Source organism: Tursiops truncatus, chromosome 8, assembly GCF_011762595.2.
Source record: "Tursiops truncatus isolate mTurTru1 chromosome 8, mTurTru1.mat.Y, whole genome shotgun sequence".
Classification (NCBI taxonomy): domain Eukaryota; kingdom Metazoa; phylum Chordata; class Mammalia; order Artiodactyla; family Delphinidae; genus Tursiops; species Tursiops truncatus.
The window spans coordinates 56,013,585-56,033,054 of record NC_047041.1 but is presented as its reverse complement, the minus strand read 5'-3'; the positions used below and the strand labels follow the sequence as shown (position 1 = coordinate 56,033,054).

General features: G+C 53.9%; 1 protein-coding gene across 6 annotated transcripts in view; it reads right to left on the bottom strand.

Moving 5' to 3' along the window:
- ARRB1 (arrestin beta 1) overlaps positions 1–19,470 on the bottom strand; it is a 122,578-nt gene that overhangs the window by 83,425 nt on the left and 19,683 nt on the right. For 5 of the 6 annotated variants that reach the window (XM_073808449.1, XM_073808451.1, XM_073808452.1 and 2 more), the window contains exon 1: positions 1,060–1,238. The exons of the other annotated variant lie outside the window; for it this stretch is intronic. In XM_073808449.1, the coding sequence (XP_073664550.1) occupies positions 1,060–1,064 (5 nt within the window). In that variant the 5' untranslated portion in view covers positions 1,065–1,238. Of the gene's footprint in view, positions 1–1,059; positions 1,239–19,470 lie in introns of those variants that run through there. 6 annotated transcript variants of the gene reach the window in all.

The following is a 19,470-nucleotide window of genomic DNA, read 5'->3' as shown; positions in this document are numbered from 1 at the left end:
TACCACACCACACACATCGTGCACACTTGCACCACACACATACCACGTATGCTTCACATCTCACACCACATATATACCACTTACACTTATACACACCACATACACAGACCACACACACAAATACTAAGCACACTCCATGCGCACACCTGCATCACACACCCCACACACATCTCACCTACAACTCCCCCGACGTACACCATACACACATCACGTAAACACACGTGCTCCCACAGCAGCCCTCTAGCCAGCAGAAGACTAGCTGAAATCATGAGAATAAGAGAATGCCAATCCGGGACTTCCCTGGCAGTCCAGTGGTTAAGACTCCGCGCTTCCACTGCAGGGGGCACGGGTTCAATCCCTGGTTGGGGAACTAAGATCCTGCATGCCACACGGTGCGGCCAAAACAAAAAGAGAATGCCAATCCGCCTGACCACCTTCTTTTGATGTCTGAGCACCTCTGCCATAACTTACTGTCTCCTCAACCCAAAGACCATCCTTCCCACACACCCCCACACCCCGCTTGCCAAAGCAAAGTCTCGACACCCCCCAGGAGCACCATCCTGTGACCCCATCCCAGGCCCGCTCCTCTTAGCCACTGGAGCCCTGACTCAGTGGTCCCCCATCCCTGCCCTGTGCCCAGCTGTCTGTAGGCTCCAGAGCAGAGCCCGGTTGCCTGTGGCCTCCAGGGCCTGGCCTCCACCCCTTCCCAGGACCCATGACAAGCAGTTCCCTTGGTGACCCCACCCACCTGGCCCCTTTAACTGCCACCAGATGCTGGTAAGCCAAACCCCCATCTCCAGCCAGACCCTCTCTGACCCCGTACCCACTAGCCTTGGGACATGTGTACTCGGATGTCCCCAGACTCCTCACACAAGTCCCAAACAGACTTCCTGTCTGCCCGCACCTGTTCCTCGCCTACACTCTCTGCCCCTGCCCACCCCAGAGGTCAGCACACAGGAAATGCTCCAGGCACATCTCATGGATAAAGGAATAAATTATGTAAGTCCTATAAAGAAAGGAAAAAACAAACTTCCTTATGAGGCAGATAGGAAGTCTTACCCCATTTTACAGATGAGAGCCCTGAGTCTCGGTGAAATTAAGGGACCAGCCCAGGAGCAGTAGCTGAGGCAAGGCGGGGCACTGTGTGGGAAGGAGGGAGGCCGTGGAAGACCCAGTGCTGGGGGCTGCAGGCAGCAGCAGTTAGGCCAGGGCAGGCCGTGCAGAATCAGCTCTCCCCAGCCCCAAGTCAGGGGGTTAGTTACAAACAAAAGGAAAAGGCGTTCCTGACACATGTCCTGTTTCCTCTCCTCCTCTGGGCTTCTCAGGCCTTGGAGGGCGGAGGTCTCTGGGCTGGCAGTAGTCGGCCTGTGCATGGACGGGCAGAAGGTGAGCATCTCCAGGGGCCCTTTCCACTCCAGCAGTTTGGCCTGCGTGGAGACAGGCTCCCGAGTGACCCTCAAGTTACCCTTCCCAGCTTGGAGGAGCAACCGCTGATCCCCAGTGGGTACTCATCACAGCCAGGCACCTCCTTCCATCAGACTGTTCCATTAAGGCATCTCGACTGGGAAGCCTTTCCTGTCACCCTTACTCGCTACAGGAGCCCCTCTAAAGCACCCCCTTCTTCCCTTCTGCCCTGCCCCACAGCAGCCTAGCCCCTTACTCTGCCCAGCTCTCTGTGGCTATTGCCTGTAGACCAGAGCTCCCCATGAATCAGGCCAGGGAGGCAGGGAGCAAAGGCAGAGGCCATCAAATGGGGCTTCTTAAGTGAGAGAAGGAGATGAGCCTCCCCCATCAAACAGGGAGACAGGGGGCCTTCCTGAGGGCAGAGGTCATATCTCCTCTATCAGATAAGAATTCCCTGAGGGAAGTGGCCATGACTCCTCCATCAGATAGGAGGCTGCTGCAGACAAAGTTCGTGCTTCCTTCCTCAGACAAGGAGCTACTAGAGGACAAGAGGGCTGTGTCCCCTCCATTGGATCGGAAGTCCCAGGAAACAGGAGCCACATCCCCCCTCCCTGCCCCCAACCAGCAGACCGGAGTCTCTCTCCTGGAGAACAGGACCATGGCCCCTCCATCAGACCACGAGCTCCCAGAGGGCAAATTCCTGTCTGCTGCCTCCTCAGCAGTTCCCAAAACAGACTTCAGTTCCGTCTGAGACTCGAAGGACTTCCCCCTGGGGCAGAACTAGGGGAAGTCTTGCCCACAACCTCCTTTGCACAAGGTCCCATGCCAACTTCCCATTCATGCCCACAACTGAACAGAAGCTGCTTTGCCACCCTTAAGACAGGCATGTGTCTGGGCAAAGGCCAGCAGCTGTCTATTTCAGCCAGGAATGTTGACCTCTTGAGAGAGAGCAATGGGGATGACTGGGAGATCCCTGACAAGAGGATGCCCAGGACAGGCCGTGCACCCAGCTCTGGCCTGGAAGTGACCAGGTGTGTGGGCTAGATGGGTCTCTGCTCCTGACTCTGTCACTAAATGGGCAAACCTCTTCCCCGTGTGGCCACTAACACTCCCCGCCCATCTCCAAGCTTTGTCAGCACCCACTGCTGGTTAAAGTGGCAGGAGGCAACAGGGAGGAGGGACGGCAGGGCCCTTCCCAGGTCCCACCTTGAGGACGTCACTGGCCTTCCCCAGGGGCCGCCCCTGAGCCTGGTTCAAGCTGCCTCCACGATAGTCTTCCTTATATGAGCCAGCTCCAGGGAGCTGCTATTAGTTAGCATTGATCCACAAAGTGCTTTGCCGACACTATTTATGAGCTCAGCCTCCCCCGGGGCCCTGGGGGCTAGTCGCACGAGGCAGAAACCGTGCAGGAAGCCCAGGTCTCTGGACAGAGCCAGGGGGCAGCTGAGTCCCGAGATCAAGACCCAGACAAACCCAAGACCAGCACTCAGTAAATGTTACCTGAACGCATAGTCACTGAAAGGCAACCTGACCGGATTTGGTAACTAAATCTGGGTGTATTTTCTTATTAAGAAATAATAATAATTATTATTATTATAACTGATGTTTATTAAGTGTCAGGCACTATTCTAAACACTGTATTTAACTCATTTAATCCTCACAAGAACCCTGTAAGGTAGATACTCTTATATCGCCACTCTATATATGAGGAAACACAGAGAAATCAAGTAACTTGCTCAAAGACACAGAGTAGATACAAGAAACGTAAGCAGTTCAAACCAAATGCTTGATAAATTAGAAAGTAAAAATATAGTAACAACGCTTCTGGGTTTTAAAAGAATGAGATAGTGTTGAAAGATACAATTTATCCTAAGTATGTTCCAAACCAAATACTTTCATTATTGGACATCCTATGGTATAGTTCCAATGTAAAAGGTTCTCTGAAAGAGGAATATTACAAACGTACAATACGTGCTTGTCAGTCATCTCAAAATCATAGTTTTCTTCGGAAACTTTGAGTGGTTTTATTAAACTTTAGAAAACAAACCCCAAAAACCACAATAACAATTATTTTAAGATTTATCATTTATTTGTCACATGCTAAGTATTTGACCTACTCCTCCTGTCTAATCTTGAGAACAACTGAAGGGGAAAAAAGAGGCATTATTCCCTCGGGGGCTTTACTGAGCCCCCAGGCTGAGGGTACCTATCTCATACACCTCCTTGGCGGGCGTAATCCAGCGGGGGTTGGCCCCCCAGGATGGGAGCTGCTCCAGGGCAGGAAATGTGCTCCGGCTCAGACAAGGTGCAACATAAAGGAGTTAAGGGCTGGGGTGAGGCAGCCCTGCCGTTTCATCAGCCTGCACTTCAGCCCTCTAGAGTGTTAAGTGAGGCCCCGGCACACAGTCAGAACTCTGTAAGTGGTGAAAATACTAACGGGCACCACCATCCCCACAAGAAACAGACTCGCTGGGTGGCCCTGGGCAGGTCCCCAATGAACAGGGTTCAGCTGGTTCACCAGCTCTCCGTGAGGGTCACGTCACCTCGTACAGGCCTGGGCCGCTGAGAGGAGGTGATGGGTATGAGGAGTTCCTGGGAGGCCAGAGTGCTGGGCAGAGACCAAGGCCTGTTATCAGGACCAGGCTGAATTATCGAGCATTTTTAAGAAATGCATTTCCATTACTTCCAAAAACATACAGGCTTGCAGATGAGGCGAGCACAGTGAAGCCAGCCAAGTGCAGCTGCGTCAGTGAGACAGCCAGCAGGGAAGGGCATTCCAGGGCATCTCTGAACCGCTCCCCAGAGCACAGCCTGGGGCTTGGCAGTCTACCTTCCACCTGCTCCTCACACGGATTTGGGGGCGGGGGTGGGGTGTGAGAAACCTGCCGGGAGGCACAGCGCTGGGCCTTAGCTACCAAACCGTCTGAAGTGACAACTCAGTACCAGCTCCACCTGCCGCAACCTAGACGCTCAGGCCATCTTTCCTCGAACCTCAGGGAGACCATGCAAACGGTGAAGGAAACGGAAAAGAGCAACTGGGAACGGGGTCCAGATCTCTACCCTGGCACTGAACGGCTGCTCACCTCGCCTGCCCTCACCTGGACAGTGGGATCATATGACCACCTCCAGGCTGTGGAGGGGAATGAATGGGCTGATGTCTGCCTAGGCCTGGAACATAATCCAAGTTCAATATACGGTAGGATTAGGGCACTGAGAGGCACCGGAAGTGCCAGGATGAACAGGGCTATACAGGACTCTGGAGAGATGCGGGAGACCAATAATCACAGGTGAGAACACACAGCGAGGAGCGGGAGGGCAAGTCCCCCAACGTTTACGTGGCCGTCTCTGTGTATCTAGCGGGCCTGAGGCACTGGGATATGGGCCTCCTGGGGGTCCCTGGAGGGTGGTGGATGAGTTTATGGGATACACTCTCCAGGGCCTAGACAGCCTCTCCCGAAACACTCTCCCTGTCCCCTGGCTCAGGTTTCACCCTCATCAGGAAACCTCATTACCAACGTGTCCCCCTTGGTGTCCTGATTACGCGCAGGAGGTCCCGGGCAGCGGGCATGAGCATTTGCATCGTGGAAAGTGAAGGGTTCTTGAACCTGGATGACTGCCCACCTGCTTTGAGTGGGGTCTCTGAATCTGACTGAGTCCATCATGGGGGTCTGCTCGGTTCTAAGGGCTGGACTGCCAAGTGGGGACCTTGCTCAGGCCAGGAGGCCAGCTCCCCCAGGCCTTTATCATCCTGGCTCTGTTCTACCACAACCACTGGGACCTTGAGAAGCAGAGGGGTCTGAGGTGAATGCATTGCCCACATATGGCCGGGGAGGCAGATGCACGGACCAACCGCTATCCTGCCAAAGGCACCGAGAGAGGGTTATAAAGAGGACAACTCGGGGGCGGGAGCAGCTCCATTCTTCCCAGATGGACAACGGGCTGCTGAGGAAGTGACACAGAGCAGGTGACATCTGAGCTGGGACTTGAAGGGCGATTAAGTTTGCCAGGTAGTCAAGGTGCAGAAGAGAGAACATCAAAGTGACGTGCATAAGCATGGACTCACACGTCCTTATATAGCAGAGTATACGCTGCAAAGTCACTCTCTCACTTGATTCTCCCAAATCCGGTAATGGTGTTATTACCTCCCCCCTCCCTCCCCCCCCACACACGCAAGTAAGAAAAGTGGGGTACAGTGAAGGCAGATGATGGGCCAAAGGGCATATGGTGACTGATTTCTGGGCGGGCCATGTATGCTGGCTGAGACGACTCTCTTCTCACGGACAGGACGGTATTCCTCTCTGGCAGCAAAACCTCTCACTTCTAGCCCCTGCTGGCCTATGACACCCTCCTCCCATCCCCAGCACACATACACACTCCTCCAGACCCCAGGGCCTCTCAGGGGGGACAGAGGGACAGAGCCGCACGGCCAGGGCTGGGCTGAGGAGGCCAAGGAAGAGCTGACCATTCTCCAAGGCCCAGCTTAGAGGCCCGGCCTCACCCTCTCCCACTCATACTGAGCGCTGATAACCTCCACCTCTCCCACTGTAAATCTCTCCTGGCCTCTCCTCTCCCCGCCTCTCGCCTCTTGAAGCAGCTGCCGCCAGCCTCTCCCTCTCCTCCCTCCACCCCTCGCCCTCCCCAGGGAGCAGTGAGCTCAGCCTTTCCCATCAGCCGTCCCTGGGAATGATGGGAAATGCTCAGCTGGCCAGGAACTAACAGGAGGCCTACCCCCAAGAGGGAGGAGGAGAAGGGGGGCTTTTCCGAGGGCCGCTGGGGGCATCCTGGGCTCAATTCTGCTGCTTCCTATGAATTCCGTGCTAAGGGCATGGTCTGCCTGACCATATGACACGCTCTAGATAAGGTGGGATCCAACTGCTAGAGCTAGAATAGGCCTCTTTTTATGGATGGGGAGACAAAGGCCCAGAGAGAGGACAAAAAGAAAATGTGCCGAGGGACTGACTGCCACGTCCCAGGTACTGTTTGAGCCTTTCACGTTTCTTGTCTCATTTAATCCTCTCAACCACCCTGCAAGGAGTGTGTGACAGGCTGAATCACGACCCCCTGAGATGCTCACATCCTAATCCCTGGAACGGTGAATCTGTTATCTTACGTGGTAAAAGGAACTTTGCAGATGCGATGTTAGTTAAGGATCTGGAGACGGGGAGATAACCCTGCATTATCTGGGTGGACCCAGTGCAATCATGAAGGTCCTTATAAGCAGGAGGCAGGAGGGTCAGAGAGAGAAAAGGCAATGTGAGGATGACGGAAGCACTGAGAGAGAAATTGGAAGATGCTGTGCTGACGGCCTTAAGATGGAGGATGGGGCCAGGAGCCAAGAAATGCAGGCAACTTCCAGAAGCTAGAAAAGGCAAAGGAATGGATTCTCCCTTAGAGCCTCCAGAAGGAATGCAGCCCTGCCAACCTGTGTTAGGACTCTGACATCCAGAACTATAAGAGAATTTATTGTGTGTTGTATTTGGCCACTAAATTTGTGGTAATTTGTTACAGGAGCAATAGGAGACTAATAAAGTAAGTATTCCCATTCCCATTTTGCAGATGAGGAAAGTGAGGCTCCGAGAAGGCACGTGATGTTCTCAGGTTCTGCACACTCCCCTCCACACCACACTGGCTTACTGGGAATCTCCACGAGCTCTTAAGGCTGGGAGCCCCTTGGCCAGAGCTTCAAGGTGGGGGGAGAGTCTGAGGGGCAGGAAGAGGTCTGCTGCTTGTAGGACTGAGGTCGAGGACAGAGAAGGGATCTGGGGAAGGTAAAGTCCTGCTTGAAAGGGGCTGTATTGTAGCTGGGGGCTTCTGGAGCCAGTGGCTGAGTCCTACTCTGCCCCAAACTGGGAAGCAGGGATGCATGTGACACAGATAAAGGGCACTGGCTGTATAGCTGGGCTCAGGGGGCTGAGTGTTTTCAGGATTAACAGAGATGAGGGCTTCCCTGGTGGCGCAGTAGTTGAGAGTCTGCCTGCCGATGCAGGGGACACGGGTTCGTGCCCCGGTCCGGGAAGATCCCGCATGCCGCGGAGTGGCTGGGCCCGTGAGCCATGGCCGCTGAGCCTGCACATCCGGAGCCTGTGCTCCGCAACGGGAGAAGCCACAACAGAGAGAGGCCCGCGTACCGCAAAAAAAAAAAAAAAAAAAAGGATTAACGGAGATGAGATGAAATCCCCCCATTCTCTCTCTCTGATCCTGATAAAATCCCTGGGAGGAAGGCTCCTTATCCTTCTTCCTGCATTACTGGTGTGAAAAATGAGGTCCCAGGCGTTAGTGACTGGCCCAAGTTCTCACAGCTGGTAAGAGTGGAATCTGGGTATTCCTAATGATCGATATAATGAAAAGCATCAAACCATAATGAACGGCTTTGAATGCTACGTGCCTGACACTGTGTTAACTGTCGCTGGCATTTTCTCAGTCATTCTAGACAGACCTGATCAAGTCCTTTCTCTGCCTCAAGCTCTTTAACTGCTGCCCACAAGCCCTTCGCAATCTGACTCCTACTCACCCCTCCAACCTCCCCTCCACCACAGTCTCCTGCACCTCCATATCTTCCAGCCACACTGACCTTGGTCAGTTCCCTGGAGCCATCACACTCTTTCCCACTTTGGAATCTCCCACAGGGTTCTGCCCCCACTGGCCCCCACGCCAGCCCCAGGCCACTTGTGGTGCAGAAACCATGGGTCCTGGCCATTCCTGCTCCTACTTGGGGGTTAAGAGAGAGGGAGCAGGGTCAGGGGTCAGCCCTAGATGGCAGACCTGGAAGGCTGGAGCTGAGAGGGCCTGGGTAAGCTGGTCATTTTCTACACAGTAAAGACAACAGCAGCCTGGAGGTGTGGTGGCAGAACTCCCCAGGGGACGGGCCCTCCCAGATGCACAGACCCTAGGACACTGGAGCTGAAGGGGCCTTGAAGAATATCGGGTCCCACCCCTCAGGGCACACATGGTGATACTGAGGCCCAGAAAGTTCTGGACTTGCCCCCGGCTCCACAGTGTGTCACTATGGGAGCCAATTTGGGGTAGTAGGTAAGGCTTTGGGGTCTGCCATTCACTAGCTGGGTGACCTTGGGTAAGGGGAGAGTTGTTCCGATCCTTACCTCTAAAATGGGAATAATAGTGCCTTTCTCCAGGAATGCATGAGAAGCACCCGGTACAGCGAGGCCTGCGATAAATGAAAGTTGTTCTCACCATTCAGAGAGCAGCGGCTGGACTCAGGACGCCCGTGGGGGAGTTCACCCCCTCTCTGTGACATAGCTGGTGGGTTTAATTTAACCTGGGGAAGCACCCGGAGAGGTGAGCACTCAGCTGTCGCCAAAGCCACTGCTTCTGGGCCCCCAATGCTGGTCAGTCCTTGATCATCTCTAGGAAAGGGCTTGTCGGCCTCATTTGCCTTACAATTAAAGAAAGGATTTCCCCAAGGGAGCTAGCCTGGGCTAGAGGGACTCCTGATCAAAACCTGGGCTCCCACTTCCACATCAACAGAGGGAAACAGGAATCCACCCTTAGCACAGAGCACTTCCTGCAGGTGGCACTGTGCTGGGGCTTCCGTGCACTCATCTCACTTGAACGTCACCACCGCCCACCCAGAGGGGATTAGGAGGCCCATTTATTGAAGACAAGTCCAAGGTTTCCAGAGGGTGAAGAACTTGCCTGTGGCACCAGCTGGCAAAGCCATGTTCCTATCTGCTCCAGAAGGCCTCTGGGCAAGGGTCCGTTCCTATTCCAAATTATTGCGGTCTAAAGCCTTTTTGAAGGGAAGGAACCCAGACTGGACGCTGAGGCCCCAGTGCAGCCTCCTGACCCGCCTGTGGCCACTGTAACCCATTTCCTCCCTCCAGGCCCTCTCACCTCACCTCACCTCACCTCAGCCTTCCCAGAGGTCTGTCATTAATAACTATGAAGGGACTTCCCTGGTGGTGCAGTGGTTAAGAAGCTGCCAATGCAGGGGTCACAGGTTCGAGCCCTGGTCTGGGAAGATCCCACATGCTGCGGAGCAACTAAGCCCGTGCGCCACAACTACTGAGCCTGCGCTCTAGAGCCTGCGTGCCTCAACTACTGAGCCCACATGCCTAGAGCCCGTGCTCTGCCACAAGAGAAGCCACCACAATGAGAAGGCCACGCACAGCAACGAAGAGTAGCCCCTGCTCACCGCAACTAGAGAAAGCCCGCACACAACAACAAAGACCCAACACAGCCAAAAATAAAATAAATAAATTTATAAAAAAATAAATAACTATGAAAATACCACCCGTAATGCTGTTGCCTCCATCTGGACAATGTTGTCCAGCCCCACACCAAGTTCACATCGTCAGAAAGCCTTTGGTGACCCCCAACTAGGGCAGATCCCTCCATTAGGCACCGTCAGAGCGCTTCTCACAGTGTGCATCTCTTGCCATCTGTGTCCCTGTTCCAGACCAGAAGCCCCATTAAGCCAAGGACGGTGTCTGTTTGCTGCCATGGCATCCCCAGAGGTGTGCCCAGTGCTGGCACACGGCCTCTGGAAGCCTGGGCCAGGCCCCACTCCAGCTACTGAACCCACTCATCACATTTAATCTTCAGGATCCCTCTAGGAGGTGGGGATTACCACCCCCCTACACAGACGAGGACAGTGAGACTCAAGGAGAAAGCAACTTCCCCAGGGATACCCAGCTAGCCAGGAACACGCTGGGATCAGCACCCAGGACCAGCTATAATAATCTGTGCACCCAAGTGCAAAGTGAAAACGTGGGGCCCCTTGTTCAGATTTCAAGACAGAGACAGACGCACATTAAACCAGATCCTTCTGAACTTGGGGCCCTGAGTGACTGCACAGGTTACGAACCCCTGGAGCCAGCCCCCGGGGAACCAAGTGCTCTGACTCCAGGCCCAAAGCCAGGTTTCTCCCACTGAGAGGCCCTTGAGCATCGGTCCCCTCAGGCAGTGGTTTTCACACTTAAGCCTAGGTCAGAATCACCTGGGAGCCACCCCCAGAATTCCCACTCAGTAGGTGAGAGGTGGGCCTGGGAATTTGCATTTCTAACTGCTGCATTTCTATGCTGACACTGGTGCTGTGGGCTGAGACACACAACCACTGCCCTGAGGAATGCCTATTTAACAGGGGCATTCTGAACCCAGGGCCTCCAGGAAGGAGAGATTTCAGGTGGGCTATCAGGGCTGAGGGTGCCCAGCATTCTTCAGGCCTCAGTCCAAAAGGCCAGCTCTGCTAAGAAGGAAAGGAGGGTAGGGGAGGCCAGGAGAAAAAGCAAGGAGGAAAAAGGACAACTTTACAAGTTACCTTGTTAATTTTTGTAACAATCTTGAGAGGTAGCTTCTATTATCTTTACTGTAAAGGAAAACATGGCATAAAGAAATCAATGATTTGCCCAGGATCACAGCCAGGAAATTACGGAGACCACAACTGAACCTGGTTCTATCTTACGTGTTGTCACAAAGCCTGCTTCAACTAGCTGGCCCTGATAGGTTCTAATCCCACGACCTGCTCGGCCCAGGGGAGCAGAGCCATAGCCTTGGGTTGGTTTCACATAGTCCCAAACCCTGACAAGCTCTGACAAGCCTTGGCAAACCTCCAGGGCCCTCCACACACCGCCTGCTTGCCCTCCAAGGCCAGGCCTGCAGCACAAAGACCTGGGACCCAACTGAAGGGGCTAACTGCTGGCATCATTCCAGCAGGCCAGGGTGCCCACCCCCAGACTGGAGGTTCCTCCCATATCCTGGCCCTTCTCTACAGCCTCCCCTCCAGCCACTTACTCACACATACCCTAAGCCCCAGATCACACACCATCTGTTTCAGGCTTTGCACAGGCTGTTCCTCCTTCCTGGAATGCCCTTCCTACCCTGCCTATTTGTCCAACTCTTTTCCATCCTTCAAAACCCCAGGTCAGCTCCTCTGCGAAGTCCTCCCTCAGCACCTTGTCTGTCCTCACTGCTCCATCATGCCAACCTCTGCTTCCCTAGCTGCTCTCCAACCATTCATTCTACAAATATTTACTGAGCATCTGCCCTGCTGCAGGCACAGAGCAGGTGATGGGGAGGCAAAGCCCAGACCGAGCTCCATCAGGCCAGGGTATGGGTCTGCTTCACCCTACAAGCCTCTGCCAGGAGGGCAGACAGAGAGGGGGGCCAGGGAGGGTCCCCAGGAAGTGATGAGACCTCAGCTGGATATCTGAGAAGGTGGGGATGTGAGGAGTAGTAGTACAAATTCTACATTCCAGGGCCCTGCCAAGTTGTGGGGAGCATCCCCCCAATGCCTTTGGCAAAGCAACACAAAATTACTACCAAATGAACACAAGACACGCTATGTGTCTCTGTGCCAAGGGGCCGTGTTGGCTGTAGGCTCCCCAGGAAAGCGAGGCCCAGAGGGGGAAAGGGATGAACCCCAAGCAGGAGGCAGCCCTGGAGTGGGCCCTTGGCCTCCTCTCCCAGGAGATTTAAACAGTGGAGGAAGGAGGAGGCAGTGTGCCCCTACCCTGAAGTACATGCCCTGTGGACCCCTCCTGTGGGTGGAAGGCATTAAGAGCGCACTCTGGAAAGCCACAGCCCGCAGAAGCCCCAGGCGGGAGAGGATGGCTGCTGTCTGCCCTGGGAGGGGAGAGGCTGGAGTGGAGCCAGGATGGCAGAGGAAACATCTTGAGAGGCAGGAGGGAGGCAGGGAGGAGGAATGAGAAAGGAGGAAACAGCCAGACACGCAAACACCTCCGCCTCCTCTTTCCAACGAAAACAGAATCCCCAGCAGACTGAGACCTGTGGGGAAGGAGACAGGGAATGAAGCCGGGGCCTCAGAGGGGCGGGTGGCTGGGAAGGAGCCCAGGGCTGGAGCCTCTGGAAGCTGGGTAGCCCTGCCAGGCATGGGGGTGGTGGGGAGGCCCCATCCATCACCAGGGCCTGCCCAGCTCTGTCCCACGGGGCCCGAGGCTCAGGGAGGAAGGGGATGTGGACTCCATATGGTCACTCCTACAGCTCCTCCAAGACCCACTCAGGTACCAACTCTTCCCTAAGCCGCTGGGCCCAACCTCTGGGCTGGGCTGGGCTCCATCACCAGAGTTAGCACAAACTCAGAAAACACTGCAGCAAAACTGATTGGATGGGGGAGTCCAGGCCTAGCCCTTAGAAAGCCCACAGGCCGGTGGGAAACCCAAGGAATTCAAAGGAGGCAGCACGGGCACTGAGGTGGCTCTGGACTCCCCGATAACCAGGGACTGGCAGGCACTTGGGGCCAGTCCACAAAGCCTTATGGGAGGCCTTTTCCTCTGATAGTGAAACAGGAGGGAAGGGGGCAGGTCACAACCTCTGAAAGAATGACATGGCCCAAGGACACTGATTAGAACCAAATGGGTCCAAGATGGCGCACAAGTCAACTTCCACTAGACCTTGAGCCTCAGGACACGCTCACTGTAACACATCAGCAAGCTAAATGACACACCCACAGGCGCCGTGACAGTTCCAAGACCAACCACAAGGATCAAAAAGTGGGCAGTGGCCCAATTCCTGGAAATCCCCACCCCTCCCCCCAAATAGCTGGAATACCCCTCCCACTCATTAGCCTATGCAATCACCCACCCCTATAAAAACTGACAACCCCATACCCTGGGGCTGCTCTCACCTTCTGAGATGGCCCAGCTCTGTCTGTGGAGTGTGTTTCTCTCTAAATAAATCCACTTCTTACCTATCACTTTGTCTCTCACTGAATTCTTTCTGAGATGAGACATCAAGAACCTGACCTTCATTAAGTCCTGAAACCAGGTGTGTGATCTCAGTTGGAAGACTGTGGATTTTGGCCGGGTTCGAGTCCCAGCACGTGGTTTCGAGTCCCAATCTGAGGTGCACAGTTTCAACAGGACACGCTGCTGGGATAGGAGTCAGGATTGAGGAAGAGGGAGGCGTCTTCTCCTGGGGGCATCCCCACCCCCATTACACACACACACACACACACACACACACACACACACTCAGCTCCAGGGGCTGAGGGGCTTCCAGGGATCTGGGCTCTGGGACTTGGACAAATCCCTTGATGTCTCCTGGTTTCTCCGCTCCCTCACCTGTACAGTGGGGTTCTCCTGTGCCCACCTTCCTCCCAGGGGAGGCATGACAGGAAGGACAGACCTCCAAGTAGGTGAGAACAGAGTCCTCTGGTATGACTTACGCACACAGGAGAGAATCTCACCGCCACTCCCATGCCCACCCTATCCCTGCCCCGCGGGCACCCCCTTTCCTCAGGTCTCCATCACGGTACAGAACCTGGGAGACAAGCTGCACTCAGGAGAGAAGGCAGCCAGCCCTGGCACCCAAAGGGGAGAGTGGCCCTAGAGCAGACCCACTTCCTGTCTGGGGGCCTTTTCTCTCCTTGCTCTCTCCCGACTGGAGGAAAAACCCCCTCCCCACACACATCCTTGCCAGCACTGCGATGACCTGTGTCTGAGCTTACCCTCATATGATTGGCTCTAAGCTGCCGCAATACAGGGGTCCTTCTTTCATTCATTTTTTTTATCACAGTGAACCAGTCTGCCTCAGATGAAACCTCCACTCGCTAGAGGACACCAGTCAAGGGACTCTCCCTCCCTCAGCCTGTTTCCTCTTCTAAAAAGAGGGGACCACAATATAGCCTACCCCAAAGGATTGTTCTGAGGGATAAATGTACGTGGTGCTGGCCACCCAGGAATACATATTAGCTCTATAATAGTCAACAAATAGTTATCAAGTGCCTATCGTGTGTCAGATGCTGTTGGCCACCAGGGACACATGGCGGCCAGAGCAGATCCATGCGATGGCCCCTGCCTGTCTGAAGTTTCCCTTCCAGCGGGGAAGACAACAGGGCCTTGCGTTGCCCAACTCTGGCGGGTGCATGGCACAGACCACAGTGCCCACTGGCACCACCACGTCCCCTGCACGCGTGCAACACAACAGCCCTGCGACAGTGAGCAAACAGTACACAGTGACTCTCAGGCTACAGGCTGTCAAGGGCAGTGCTCCCCGAGCACAGGATGGGTGACTGACCAGCCTGAGAAAGTCAAGGCTTCCCCAGGAAGTGACACCTGAGCTAGGAGCTGAAGAAGAGGTAGTAATGTGACTCTGAAGGGGGCTGGGATGGGGATGCTGCATTGAAGCAAAATGAAACAAAACCTGCAGTGGGAAGGCTCTGGGGGAGGAAGGTGCTGAGGGAGATGGTAGGCGAGGCCGGCAGGGGCCGGTCACCAGGCAGCCTTGGTCAGGAGTCGGATTTCACTGTCACTGTGATGAGACCTTACTGTCGCCATGATGAGATGGTGGCAGGGTTACAGTGGGGAATGGACGAGATGTAGCTGTACTTTATAGATATATATATTTTTAATTCATTTATTTAATTTTTGGCTGCGTTGGGTCTTCGTTGCTGTGCGTGGGGCTTTCTCTAGTTGTGTTGAGCGGGGACTGCTCTTTGTTGCGGTGCGCGGGCTTCTCATTGCAGTGGCTTCTCTTGTTGCGGAGCACGGGCTCTAGGTGCGCGGGCTTCAGTAGACGTGGCCCACAGGCTTAGTTGCTCCGTGGCATGTGGGATCTTCCCGGACGAGGGCTCGAACCCGTGTCCCCTGCATTGGCAGGCGGACCCTTCACCACTGTGCCACCAGGGAAGCCCTGTAACTGTACTTTAATACGATCACTCTGGCCGCTGGCTGGAGAATGGGTGGGCAGAGAGGCTACAGCGGACACAGGGAGACCAGTTAGGGGCAGGATGAACAACAAGGCTGCCTGGGGTTCAGATCCAGGATGTGCCATTTATTTGCTAGAAGAGAAATCATGATGGCACCCGCCTTCCTGGGTTGTTGTGAGGATTAGATGAGCAACGTCTTGTGTGTAAAGAGCCTGGGACGATACCGGGCCGTGGAGAGAGCGGTGTGCTCGGCTGATACCATTCACCCAGGTGAGAAATGGAAGGCGGTCCAGGTTAGAGAGGCAGCCGTGAGAGAGAAAGAGAGGGACGAGTCCAGATGCCAGGGATAATACCACCAGGGCTTGTTGGAAGCACCCAGCTGCTGCAGCCCCATGCCAGCTGCAACCACAGGAGAGGCCCTGAGCCAGAACTGCCCAGCTGACCTCTTCCCACATTCCTGACCCATGGAACCGGGAGATAAGGAGATGAATGTTTGTTGTTTTGAGCTACTAAGTTATGGGTGATTGGTTACGCATCAAAAGGTAACCGGAACAGCTCATATTGAGAGTTACCTGGAGGGAAGCTCCTCTCCTCCACAGGGGAAGCAGGTGCCCCTGAGGGGCAAGAAAGGGGCGGGGGGAGGGGGCGGGGGGTGTGCGAGCCTGGGACCTCTGCGACCTCTGCGACCTCTGGGATTCTGCCCTCCAGAAGTGATCAGATGGCTTCAAAGCTAATCATTCCAGCATTATTTACAATAGCAAAAAACTGGAAATAATGTAAATGCCACATAAGGGGACGGTTCAATAAACTGCGAGCAGTCACACGAGGAACCCTTACGTGTCATTAACAAACACGGATACTAGGATAAGTTAATGACATGGGAAAAAGGCAGTTAACCAAATGTCACGAACAGTTTAAGCACAATTGTGTTTGAATACACAGGCACATACGTGCACACACATCCACACACACACAAAATAGCAAGGAGCGCAAAGACCAAAATAAATTTTTTTTCATTTTCTTTCTAAGTGATAAGATTATGGTTGACTGCTATCTTCTCCTATCCAAATGTGAAGGGTTTTGTGTTTTTAAAATAATTATTGAACGATAAATGTCAGTTCTTTCAAATGTCCCCTCAGAACTTCGGTCACGCCCGTCTCCAGGATGACAGCACTAGAATTCAGCCTGGCGAGGGTAAGGTTTGTCACCTGCTTTGGCCACAGCTGGTGCCCCGATGCTAGAATGGTGTCTGGGGCAAGGCAGGTGCTCATCCAGCATGTGCTGAATGAGGGAATGAATGAATGGCGCATATCAGATGCACTGCGTCCCTGTGAATACACGGCAACCTCCCTCATCGGTCCTCGTGCAGGGACCAGGTCCCGCCCCACTCTATGTCCCCAGGGTTCAGCACAAGGCCTGGCACAGAGCCAAGACCGATGAATGAATGAAGGGCTGAATAAATGAATATCTGGCAAAGAAACCTCCGTGTCTGTGAGAGCGAGATGCCTGTGTATGCGAGAAAGAAGGGGGATGTGAATATATCGGGGTTTTCTGAGAACCCGGAGGGCCTGGCCTGGCCTGACTCTGCCCCTCCCTGCCTCCTCAGGCCCTCCCTGTTCAGCTGCCCCTTTGGTCCCTCCTCCACCACCACTGGGGAGGAGTTCTGGAAGGCCTGACTCAAGCTACTCAAGACGTAGGTTTGTTTTTAAAAGGAGACGAGAGAGAGCAAGCTCCTTCCTGGAAGGACTTTTCTGCCCTTTCGCTCTGTGACAAGCATCTGGGAGGGAAGCCAGCAGGTGGAGACCGAGCTGGGATGGGGGTGGGGGTCGGGGGGTCGGGGGAGCAGGGCAGGGAGATGGGCAGGTGGCTGGAGTGTGACATGGGGAATGCAGGTGTTCCAGGGTGGGAGGAGCGTACAAGAGCTCAGCAAGACTTCGCTAGGGTGTGAATGGGAGTGAAAGTGGCCAGGTGATAGTTGTCACAGTGATAGTTGTCACAGTGTGTGTGTGCTGGTTGTGTGCCGGTTGTCACAGTGAGAGGGTGGGGCATATGACCGTGCAGAGGTGACAGATTGAGGATGGCAGTGGAAGAGGTGCTCACGTGGAGGGGGTTACAGAGTGGGCAGGGGCAGCAGCTAGAATCCGATTGTTTCAGTCTAGGAGAACTGCAGTCAGACTCAGCCTGAATGATTATGGGCCAGCAGGGAGACTGACAGGGGCCGGCCATGCTCGAAAGAGGGAAGAAGCCCAGTCCTTGAAGCCTGGAGCTCAGGCAGGATCCCCCCAACCCCTACTGTCCAAATGCCAGCCCCCAAAAGACTGCCTACTTTCTTTTTTTCCCCCCCGCTCTGTTGGGTCTTCGTTGCTGCGCACGGGCTTTCTCTAGTTGTGGCGAGCGGGGGCTACTCTTCTTTGCCGTGCGCAGGCTTCTCATTGTGGTGGCTTCTCTTGCTGCAGAGCACGGGCTCTAGGCACGCGGGCTTCAGTAGTTGCGGCTCGTGGGCTCTAGAGCGCAGGCTCAGTAGCTGTGGCTCGTGGGATCTAGAGAGTAGGCTCAGTAGTTGTGGCGCACGGACTTAGGTGCTCTGCGGCATGTGGGATCCTCCCGGGCCAGGGATCGAACCCGTGTGCCCTGCATTGGCAGGCGGATTCTTAACCACTGCGCCACCAGGGAAGCCCAACTGCCTACTCTTTATAAATTAAATCTCAGCAGATGTGACTCCTCAGGCCCATCCCAAACATAGGCTAGTGAGCTATGTGGCTCAGAGGTCTGGAGGCCAGAAAAGCCTGAGAAGGACCCCAGGGCACAGCCAGCCCGCCCTCTCCCTTGACAGGTTGGGGAACTGAGACCCAGGCACGCCCTCCCTCCAAGCCCAAGGCACCAGCCCACAAACCCAGGGAATTTTCAAAAGGAGGCCTGTCTGATCCCAGGGGAGACGGTGCCTGCTCAGGCAGCTCTGGAGAAGCAGGAGGTGATGAACAATTTTCATTAACAGCTGAAGCTGCAGGGGCAGCAAGGGGAGGGGGTACCAGGATGTGAGGGAGCTCCTGAGAGCTGGCCCTGACTCATGCTCACAGCTGTGTCCCCAGAATGCAGCCCGCGGCCTGGCTCAGCAGAGGTGCTCAGTAAATGAACAAATAAATAAAAATGTGAATGAGCGATAATAACAGTAGCTAACACTTACGCAGTACTTACTTTGTGCCAAGCACTATTCTAAGCCCTTTACAAATATTAACTCGCTTAATCCTCAAGAAAACTTTTAAGATTTCCATCACAAAAGATTTAGGTTTCCATAATAAAAACCTTTACTGTTCCCATTTTACAGATGGGGAAACTGAAACAAAGAGGGGTTGAATAACCTACCCAAGACCACACAGCTTTGCCCCCTAGGCATTATTGTTCTAGAACCCCTGGTCTTAACCAGGCTCCCAAAGTGCCACCCACTGGACACCTTTACCCTGTCAGAGCTGCTTGCTCCGCTCGTTCTTTCTCCAGTAGCCTCACCCCAACACCTGTATCTCATTTCCAGTACCTCCTCCTCATGATGCTGCCTTCTTTTATTAGCAATTAAAAAAATAATTTATTGAGGTGAAATTCACATAACATAAAATTTACCAGTTTAAAGTGAACAATTAGCATTTATTACATTCACAGTGTTGCGCAAAACCACGTCTTTCTAGATCCAAAACAGTTCCATCACTCCACAGTAAAATCCGTTCCTCGGGACTTCTCTGGTGGCGCAGTGGTTAAAGATCCGCCTGCCAATGCAGAGGACACAGGTTCGAGCCCTGGTCTGGGAAGATCCCACATGCCGCGGAGCAACTAAGCCTGTGCACCACAACTACTGAGCCTGCACTCTAGAGCCCATGAGCCACAACTACTGAGCCCACGTGCCACAACTACTGAAGCCTGCGTGCCTAAAGCCTGAGCTCCGCAACAAGAGAAACAACTGCAATGAGAAGCCTGCGCGCCACAACGAAGAGTAGCCCCCGCTGGATGCAACTAGAGAAAGCCCACGTGTAGCAATGAAGACCCAATGCAACCAAATAAATAAAATTTAAATTTAAAAAAATAATAAAATCCATCCTTCCTAAGCAGTTTCTTCTCCCGCCCTCCCCTCCCTTCCAGCCCCCAGCAACCACCAGTGTCAGCTTTCTGGGTCTATGGACATATCTATTCCGGACATTTCATATAAATGGAATCATACAATACATGACCTGTGTGTCTGGCTTCTTTCACATAACACAATGTTCCTAAGGTTCATCCATGTCACAGCATGCGTCAGTACTTCATTCCTTTTTAGGATTGAATAATACTCCATGGTATAGACAGACCACAATTTGTTTACCCATGCATCCACTGATGGGCATTTGGGCCATTTGTTTCCACTTTTTGTCCATTGTGAAGAGTCACTTGCTGCCTTTTGATCCTCACCATGACCC